At 46.3% G+C, this 10821-nt stretch overlaps 1 protein-coding gene across 11 annotated transcripts in view; it reads left to right on the top strand.

Annotated features, from left to right (window-relative positions):
- The first annotated feature begins 5315 nt into the window (after positions 1-5315).
- LOC121548835 (clathrin coat assembly protein AP180-like) overlaps positions 5316-10821 on the top strand; it is a 44788-nt gene continuing 39282 nt past the window's right edge. For 6 of the 11 annotated variants that reach the window (XM_041860440.2, XM_041860434.2, XM_041860439.2 and 3 more), the window contains exons 1-2: positions 5317-6041; positions 6154-6435. In XM_041860440.2, coding sequence (XP_041716374.1) covers positions 6306-6435 — 130 coding nt within the window. In that variant the 5' untranslated portion in view covers positions 5317-6041; positions 6154-6305. Of the gene's footprint in view, positions 6042-6153; positions 6436-10821 lie in introns of all 11 variants that reach the window. The other 5 variants (XM_041860433.2, XM_041860438.2, XM_041860441.2 and 2 more) reach the window with 5 other exon arrangements.

Here is a 10821-nt window from a genome sequence, read left to right as displayed (position 1 = left end):
TAACTACCGTTGGACTAAACTCCCTTACCCACCCACCCAAAGCTTGTGTTCGGTCTTCGCTCATGTTCCCAGAATGCCTGTAAAATCCCTTTCGCAGTATGAAAATGTATGCACTCACTAACTGTAAGTCGCTCTGGATATGAGCGTCTGCTAAATGACTAAAATGTCAAATGTCAAATGAGACACCCCATGTCCTTGTAGGTTGACCCAATAATTTATTGCCAGCTGCTGTCTCCTAATCTGCAACGGCATATCCCCCATCTCCACCTGTAATGCAGCCACTGGGGATGTCCGAAATGCCCCACTACATATTCGGAGTCCTTGCCCTGTATGACATCTAGCCTTTCCAGTGAGGTCCGGGCTGCCGAACCATATACTATACTTCCATAATCTATTACAGATCGGATCAATGCAACATACATATGTCTTCAATGAGGAACGCCCAGCCCCCCCACTCCTTCCCGTCAGACAGCGCATCACATTTAGCACCTTATTACACTTTCCCACCACTCTCTCAATGTGTTCTGCCCAGGTCAGTCTAGTTTCAAAGTATACCCCAAGGAACCTGAAGGCCCCCACCCTCTCCAAGTTTCTCCCATATAACCTCAAGCTTACCTCATCTCCCACCTTCCTCCTGGTAAAGAACACTGTTTGAGTTTTCTCTACAGAGAACCTGAATCCCCACCGCTCTACCTCATCAGTTGCTTCCTGTACCTTCCTGACTATGTATGGCACATTTCTTCCCCCTCTTCCATAAGGCACCATCATCTTCAAATAACGACCTCCCTATATCCGGCTGTACCTGAGAGTAAACATCATTGAGAACAACAGAGGACTAATCACGCTCCCCTGCGGTGTACCATTATCCACCAAGTAGCTGCCTGATAAAGACTTCCCCACCCTCACCTGGGTAGATCTTCCAAACAGGAAGTCCTTTATCCAGTTGTACATTCTTCCTCCAAACCCCATAATATCAAGCTTGATTAACAACCCCTCCTTCCATATCATATCATACGCCTTCTCCACATCAAAAAAGACAGCTACAACAGTTTCCTTGTTCACCTGAGCCTTCCTGACCTCTGCTTCTAAGCAGAGCACTGGATCCATAGTTCCCCTTCCCTTCCTGAACCCACTCTGATATGGCGTTACTAGCCCTCTGCTCTCTAGGAAGTAAGTTAGCCTCTCCGTAATCATAAATTCCATAATCTTACATACATGTGATGTTAAAGCTATTGGCCGATAGCTTGTTGGCTTCGTTGGATCCTTCCCGGGCTTCCGGATTGGTACCACTACTGCCTCCTTCCAACTGCCTGGTAGTTTCCCCTCCTCCCACACTCTGTTGTACAACACCAATACCTAATCCAGTGCCTCATCACTAAAATGGGCCAACATAACATAGCACACCTCATCTTTCCCAGGTGAAGTTAACCCACCCTTACCTATTGCTCTTTTCACCTCTGCCCTGGTAAATGGTGCACTCAACGCATCATTTACATCCTCCCTCCTTTCCAGCACTCCAGAATGCTCCTCTCTCGTGTTCTCTCTCCCCCTCTGCCCCTCCTCAGACAGATTTGCGGAGCTATGCACTTGGACAAATGCTTTGGCCATCATCTCTGCTTTCTCCTCATCCGTTACTGCCACATCCTCCCCACTCATCAACACTGGATAATCCCACTCCCTTCTGATCCCACTCATCCTCTTAATCATCCCCCACACTTCTCCCACAGGTATCGCCCTTCCAATGGTGTGACAGAACCGATGCCAACATGACCTCTTTGCCTGACGGATAGTTCTCTTCACCATGGCCTGGGCCTGCTTATACTGAATCAGATGTTGGAAGTTATGCGTCCTTTTCAGTACTCTAAATGCCCTGTTCCTAATCCTCACCATTGCCTCACATTCCTCCGTCCACCATGGGACTGCTTTCCTCCTCCTCCTACCTGAACTCTTAGGTATAGCCTCAGTAGCTGCCCCCACTAACGCTGTTCTCACCCAGTTTTTCATACTATCTACATCCCCTCTCATATCCACCCGAGCCATCACCTGCTCACTCAGCTCCTGAAGCTGATCCCACTTTGCCCTTCCAAACACCCACCTGCCTACTCCATCCACTAACACCTCCTCCTCCCTCTGGCCTACTGTACATACAATGGGGTAATGATCACTCCCTACTGCCGACTCCTCCCATACCTCCCACTCACATATTCCTGCCATCGTACTAGATACCAGAGTGAGGTCCAAGGCAGACTCTTTCCCTGTGGCTACATCAATCCTGGTCCCTCGGCCATCATTCAAGCACACCAGATCTTTCCTTTCTATAAAATGTTCCATCACTTGGCCATTTCCATCCATCCGTTTCCCCTCCCCCCCCACCCAAAGCGTGTTGTGGGCGTTAAAATCCCCACACCACATTACCTTACTTCTTTCCTGGCCCTCCACCCTCTCCAGCACTTCCATTTCCAATATTTGACACGGATTATAGTAATTCACTACCACTAGCACCCCTCCTCTCATCCACACCTCCACCACCACATACTCCTGTTCAATACCTTTACCTATCATCTTGTAGGGAATTCCTTGCTTTATGAAGGTGGCACATCCCCTCCCTCCCCCTATATCTCGGTCCCTACGAACCACTACATATCCCTGTATGATAAACTCCACTTTCGGTTTGAGCCATGTTTCCTGCACACAAATCACATCAGGCTTAGCTATCATATCAACAATGAACTGCTTGAATTCCTGCCCATTAGCCAACAGGCTTCGAGCATTCCATTGTACTACTACCACCATAACTAAGATCCAGTAATACATGACTCCACCATCGGCTGATTGAGGTCATCTCGAACCTCTTCCCATGTCAACCCTGTCATACTCAAATGTCTCCCAGAAGCTTTCACTATTAGTTTAATCCTCTCCATTTTAGACTCTACTTTATCAGTGCTATTGATAGCTTCTGCTATGAACGTCACCAGCTTTCTCTTTTCTATGTACATCATATCGCTGCCCACCTGCCCCGTAATCCCCAGTCTAGATGCTCCTACCCATCTCTCCCTTGAACCTGTATCTCCCGGACATGGACCACCCTCGCTGCCTCAGCATATGACACCCTTCTCCTGAGTGGCGCAGTGGTCTAAGGCACTGCATCGCAGTGCTAGCTGTGCCACTAGAGATCCTGGTTCGAATCCAGGCTCTGTCGTAGCCGGCCGTGACCGGGAGACCCATGGGGCGGCGCGCAATTGGCCCAGAGTCGTCCAGGGTAGTGGAGGGAATGGCCGGCAGGGATGTAGCTCAGTTGATAGAGCATGGCGTTTGCAACGCCAGGGTTGTGGGTTCGATTCCCACGGGGGGCCAGTATAAAAAAGATATGTATTCACAAACTGTAAGTCGCTCTGGATAAGAGCGTCTGCTAAATGACTAAAATGTAAATGTAAATGTTCTCTCCTTGACCACCCTCACTGCCTCAGCATATGACACCATTCTCTCCTGGACCACCCTCGCTGCCTCAGCATATGACACCCTTCTCTCCGCTCTCACTTGTTGCACCTCCACTGCCTTCTTCATAGCCTCACACCCACTATATGCCACACTATGAGCACCCCCACAGTTGCAGCACTTTGGTTGTACACCATCTCCACACTTCCCATACTCATGCTTTCCTCCACACCTGGCACACCTCTTTTTCACTTTACAGACTGTTGCCACATGCCCAAACCTCTGCCATTTATAACATCTTAAAGGCTTCGGTACATAACAATCCTCACATAATAACTCATATATCCTATTGTTACCTTATTTGGCAGTATCCGGTCCTTAACATGTAACAGAATAGAAGTGCTATCTACCCTATCTCCACCCCTTGTTGCTTGCAATCTGTGTACATTCACTAGAACGCCTCCTCTCAAATTGTCCCTTACCTCGTTAGTGCGAACACTCACAGGCACTCCTGTTATCACCCCTTTACTCCACTGCTTCCCTGCTTGATCAGTCCAGCTGCTCGACTCCACCTTACACTTCCCTATTTGCTTCACTCCGATAGCTTTTTCCCTCTGCGCCATGTCCTTACAGCACACCAACAATCTCCCATCTCTTGACACTTTAGCATTAACAACTTCCCCAATCAACTATTTTATCACAGCAGTCAACCTTATCGGACTCATCGCCCCAACTCCCCCTTCCTTCCTAAACTTCCTAATCACTTTATGCTCCTCCTCACCTCCATGTTCCTCTCGTGTCTTATCTTGCCCTTCCTCTTTATCTTGCCCTTCCTCTGCACTTTCTACCTCTAAACTTCCGCTAGCGTTGGAAGCTAGGTTGCTCTCCTCAAACCTTTTCTGCCTCCTCTTTACCTCCGTAGACCTCTCGCTCCCCTTCATTCCCCTACTCCCTTTCTCTCCCACTTTCTTTTTCTCTTTCTTACTCCCTCCTTTATTTGTACCACTACGTTCCATACTTGCTTCACTTTCCTCTCCATCACTATATCCTACCATCTCTGACCCATTCACAGCATGGCCGTGCCGAACCTCCGCCACACCGAGTAAAGTTTGTTTGTTTTTCAACGATTTCAAAAATCCCTCGCCCTCTATCGGTGTCATTAATCACCGACGTCCTGCGCAGTCGACCACACCCTTCAACGGTCGTGCGCTGCTACATGGAACGAAATCAATAATCTGAGCACATAAACTGGGCAGATTACACATTAGGTTTTGATGCATTTATTCAGTGGCCACCGTTTGAGACGACAATTTTCCACCAATAACAATTAGTTGGAACAATTAGTGGGCTAAAAGGTTTGTTTATCCAATGTTTTTTCCCACCCATGTCAAATCAATAAATACTGTATCTATTTAATCATAGAGCCTTTAATAACGTGCCTAGAATAAATGTGTTTATAATAAAATGCAGTTCTTGCCTATTATATGATCTTGCTCTATACAGCCTTTGCAACAAATGGCAGATAATGCTACTTTATTTATAAGGGGTCTAGGCAATATAATTATGCTAATTCTAGGGCCTTATAGGCTATAGCGTGCGACAAAGTGTCAATGACCAGGCAAAACGCAGGCAATGATACAGTAATAATGAGAGAGTAGCTTAATAGAGAGAGTAGCGTCATGAGGGCACCTGCCATTTGGAAAATATAGGCTACTCCCTGTGCGCAGTGTGTTCGAACCTGGCTTCTAATATTGTGCACCCTTGCAGCAGTGCACACTCGTAAATTAACCCTTTGTCATATTAGCGATATGAGTGCTACACTGTAGGCCTACACGAAGACTCCCCTTTAAGTACGAACCACGGTGAGCATGGTGGGCGTGTGTCGGTTTGTTAATAAAGCGTCACCTGATCCTGCCCTAACACTGACTGCACGGGGGGAAGAGAGGATATAAAGGCAGATAGATAGACAGTCTAAATAAATAAACAAACGAGTGAGTGAAAATCACAATTATTTCCAACATCTCCATCTTCATATAATAGCCTATTCCGCGTCCTTGGATTGGTGCGCCCGTCAGTGTTGGCTACTGCCACAGGCGGAAGAGGCGCATCTGCTGTCGAGAAAGAGAGAAGGGCAACGCGCCTATCAGACATTCCTGATCAGAAAAAAAGGTCCGGAAGGAAAATTTTATCCCACGAGCCGACAAGGACACTGTGCGTCATTACTGCAAAACCGTTATTTTGAAAGCTCAACATTCTACCCGTTCATTTTCCTCCTCTTGTTTGCCCTTTTGCGTGCGTCGTGGGGAGTGGGAAACACTTTACCATCAATCCGATGTTCCTGCAAAACGGATAAGGGAATATTCTGTGGATTTTTGATGAAGGTTGGACATTTGGCCAAATCCATTAATTCTGAGGACTAGAAGCGCTGCGCGGTCGCAACGTTTTCAATCCCCTGATTTATTCTTTATTAGGCCTATTGCTTTATTGCTGTGGGAGGAGGAAATATATTATATTGCCAGCGTAGTGTTACGTAAGAGTGGCGTTATCCAAGGTGCTGAACTGAACGTTATAACCGGACACAAGGCAAGGGAAGAGGGTAATCTTGCGTAAGTCTAACCATGTCAGAACACGCACATAAACGTGACCTAATGATTTAATTTCAATTAATATCTTTATTTATTTATTTGAGCTAATTTTGACAATTTGTTACCCATTCAGAAGGTCACCGGCCTATCCGTGAGGGATTTGGAGAGGACCGCACCGCACTGACGTCGTTGATAGCCGTATTCCTGTAGGAAGACCGCCTTTTCATTGTTTATTTTTTCATTGGTGAAATAAATTATTGAGGTGGTCGACTACACGGGGAGAAAATGTCGGGGCAGACGCTCACTGATCGTATTGCCGCTGCGCAGTACCAGTTGACGGGATCAGAGGTATCTCGAGCCGTCTGCAAAGCCACCACTCATGAGGTGATGGCGCCCAAGAAAAAGCACCTGGAATGTAAGAGCACTCCCATTCCCACCCTTTTGCGCATATATTGATATTCTGAGCTTTAGGCCTACTCTCCAACTTGATCAGGATAGACAATTGTTTATTCGGAACGCACACACACACGCACACACGACACACACACACACACACACACACACACACACACACACACACACACACACACACACACACACACACACACACACACACAATATCAAGTGTAGAACACGTCACTGTAAACTGTATAATTTGTATTAGATATCTATGGACAATTTGTTTGACATTCATTAGAATGTCACTTTAGATGTTAGGTTAATCTTCAACCAATGCATTACATTTATATGTTCCTGCCCAGCATGTGGGCAGAGTGGTACCATGAATTGATGTTTCCATGGAGATGACCCCAATGGTGACTCCTAGTCATCCTACATGTGTAGCCCATAGTGATTGGAGAGAGAGGTGGTCATAATTCAAGACAGACTGACACACACAGAGGCCTATAGTTATAATACATTATGACCTTGTTCACTTGCCCTTGCACACTACCCCTCCCAAACTTCCCATAACGAATCCATATGGCAGGAGCGCATGTCTTCAAGTCTTCACGGGCTGCAGTGTCTGCTAGTTTTGTTATAGCTAAAGAGCTCCCTTACTTGGTTTCACAGGCATAGCCTATACACTATGCCGTATATCAACTAACAATGCATGGGCAACAACTAGAAAACAGATAGATGTAGCCCTACTGTAGATAGATAGGCCTTTACATCCAATTTGGCTTATTCACCAGTAGCCCATTTTTCCTGCATCACCAAATATTTGCAACTTCATGCCACACAGCTCTGTTTCTATAAAGACATTATTAATTACTTTCATTCGGCCTTGCAGCCTGAGTCAGACTAAAGCAGTCATCCTCCGGTGTGTGGATGGGTGGTGTTCCACCTGCCTGTGTGTATGTGTGGCCGGCCTAGGCTTAGGCTAGTTTTAGCAGGACTCATGCCTTATATTGTGTGATCCACTCCCCACTGAATAATGCATTAATCGGCCAATGACTGGCCTGCATTATTTACACAGCCAAAGGTGGCAATGCTAATGCTAGAGTAGGCAGGAGACTGCTAGGGATTAGTTTAGCATTGCACAGAGAAACAATTCACAGAATGGCTGTCCAGGGAACGACCTGAACGACCAACAAAATATATTTTAACGTTTACTGTACAGATATAGGATCTTCATTTGATCACCCTGTTGCAGGTTAACTTTCCCGCAATGCAGGAAAATTAAAGGGCGACTGTACTTCCTGATTTGGCCTTGTTTTGAAGATTGCTCATTAAGAAATGTTAGCGACCATGACTGAAGCCAAAAACGAGAGTTGTCTTGGGGTGTGTGGTTTGATGTGGGTGTGTTGTGTTCACATATTGTACCTTGGCAGGTACTGTTGTTTGTCCCTCCTGAGTCATCGTAGAAACAACATAGCCGCTTCCCCAAAATAGTCACTTCCTTAAAATAGTCACAATTAATCTAAGATAAATGAAGAAATCTGTAATTAATTTAGACGTTTTTGCAGAGGAATTCTTAGTCATGCAATTTTACATCTAGCTAAGCTGTTTGGTACAGTATTTCTCAAGTAAAGAAATGTGCATCAAAAACGAGTCAGTGCACTGCAAACAGTCTATTGAGTCAGGAAAGTCTGGCTGCATGCTCAGGACTGATTTCTGAGAACAATAACATGTCGACAACTTCATCATCTGCAAGCTGTCAAACTATCATAAATATAGCACAAGCTACACACTGTTTATCAGTACCCAAAAATCACTTGCTAGCTACCTAAGTTCCAACTCTGTTTGTCAATTAATCTATCAAGTAGTAGCTAGCAGGCACAATGAGCAGCCAGGCCACAATTGGCTTATCAAGTCACTGGCGAGTGGCGAACGTGTGTGCTTCGGTGCTGTAATTTTTTTAAAACAACTTTATCACTATCTATTACCAGAGTGTGTGTCTGTCTGTCAGTGTTTCATAGGGAATCATATTACAAAACAGGTCACGGGGGACACAAGATGCTTGCGAATGGGTTTTGGAATATTGACAAGTTGCAGTTAGGATACAAGTATGCTCTGATCGTCTCAATTCTCATTTTGCCCAAAAAAGACTTGAGTGATTGACACTATGGGTCGCCAAACCACCTATGGGAATTCCTTCCCCTTCACGTGATGTGATTGAGATGCTTAATATCAAAGATGTTTACAGTCACGGCACACCCTTACTGTACCCATGTGACATGTCACTATAAAAGGCGGTATGGCGTGAAATACTGTATTTTCTTCACTCTCACGGTTATTTGTTTTACGAGATATCTATGAATCCCCTTTGGATGACTTACATTACGAAATTACGATTCTTCTATGACTCGAGGAGGTGCCGAGAGTAGTTGATTTTATCTAATCTACTCCCCCTCTCTCTCATTATTGTGCTTGCCCAAACAAGCTAACTTTTATAGCTTTTTGTCGGGCATTTCCATCATTGTGTGTTAGCTTCGGGTCTAGCTAGCTAAGTTAGCCACACATAGCTACCTGTTGTTGGTGCTTGTTGACCCGTGGTGTCATTCAAGTCCCCGCTTGACACCAGCCCATTGATCCAACGTTACCACTCCCGCGCTTGGAGTTTTCCTGTAATTACAGAGCTCAGCGGTGCTGTAGGCTACCGGTCCTCACTTGACCGAGTCCACCAACACTGAGACTGACAGTCCACGCTTGACTGTCAGTCAGATAGCTTCATATAGGAGGGAGTTTCGAGCCCAGACCTTGATACATATTTAGGTGGGAGTCTCGAACCTGAAGCACAATGAGTCGGAGCCAACGGAAGCATCCAAAGCCGATTCCGAGGTAATCAAGGCATACACCGAGACACACTGAATTTTCTTGGAACACACTTCTCTTATTTTAAAATCCGTTCTTTGCACATTGATTCAGTGCTGTACACAGGATGTTGTTCCACACATGTCAACAGTGTGAAAAACAACTCCCAGCTTCAGATGAGCACACACTTTGCGTTCTTTGCTTGGGATCTGAACATGTACAAGCGGCTGCACAGGGTAGCAGCTCTTGCACTCACTGTCAGAAATTCAAACCAAGAGCTTTGAAATCTCGACTTGCGTGCTTTGGGGGCGGAGCCTGCGGATTCTCATCAGATGAGTCTTCCACACAGATCAATGATAATTCCAAACGCTCCAGGTCTAATGACAGGTCTCACTCCCCTCATGATCCACCACCCAATAAACGCCATCACTTATCCTCGCCTGGGCACAAATCTCGACGCACTGAGATGTGCAAGGAGATTAAGTCACTGAACAGTTGTATGGCAACCATTGAGTCTGCCTTCGAGCACGTCCTGGCCAGGCTTCTCCCGGCGGTACCAAACCCCACCTCTGAACGGAGCGTGGTTGTTGAATCGGATGACACTGGCGTACTATACACAAGAGCTTCCCACTCTTACGACACAGACTATGAGCACTCTGATGATGCTATGTACCACAGCTCCAGCATCTTCCAGTTCCAGCCTGCCGGCCTGGCAGTGACCAGAAAATGTCCTTGTCTGAAATCTTTGAGAGGGCAAGCAGGAACCTCAACGTGGAACATGCACCTACTGTCATGGCGTCCACATCCAAGTTTGATGAATTCAGTTCTTCAAAGACTGAGACATCCATCCCGTTGTTCAAGACTTCAATGCACTTGGAGCACGCCAAATGACAGAAGCCATGCCAAGCATATGCACTCGCTTAGCTACAGTTTATGGTGCAGATGAGAATGGTTTTGGCCATTTCCCCCATATGGACAAATGATTTGCTTTGCATGTTCTGCCTGCTTCTCTCCATCACATTTCAGACTGCGAGCTGCCTAACAAACGATGCAGGACAGCTGATCACGTCCTACACAGGACACATGACAGCACTGCTTCAGCCACTAGGTTAAGCAATTCAGCAACGATACTGACCTTCTATCAGTAGGACCTGCAGGAATGCCTCTCCTCAAACTAAGATGCTTAGACCATGAAAGAACTGTCTACAGTTACAGATCTGTTCATCCAATGCCTTCAGGGCAATGCTCAGATGGTCTGGAAATCTTTGGCAACACTGTGTGTTGCACGGTGCCACCTATGGTTAGTGCAGTCCAAGCTGACAAAAAAGGGTTCCACTCCTAGGTGTACCCATATCCCCTGGCCAGATATTTGGCCCAGCAGCGGCCCACCTCCTCCATGTGTCTAAGGAGGACAGAGAAGCACAGATGGAGCTTCAGCGCTTCATTTCAAAGCCTAGAATGCATCAGCCATCAAACCATTACTCCCGTCCCAGGGCCCCAACTGGGATGCCAAGAAACAAGGCTCAGACTCATGCTGCACCTGCCA

The sequence above is a fragment of the Coregonus clupeaformis genome, chromosome 33 (assembly GCF_020615455.1).
Source record: "Coregonus clupeaformis isolate EN_2021a chromosome 33, ASM2061545v1, whole genome shotgun sequence".
Taxonomy (NCBI): domain Eukaryota; kingdom Metazoa; phylum Chordata; class Actinopteri; order Salmoniformes; family Salmonidae; genus Coregonus; species Coregonus clupeaformis.
Note: the sequence above shows the minus strand (reverse complement) of the source record. Positions and strands in the feature narration are given on the sequence as shown.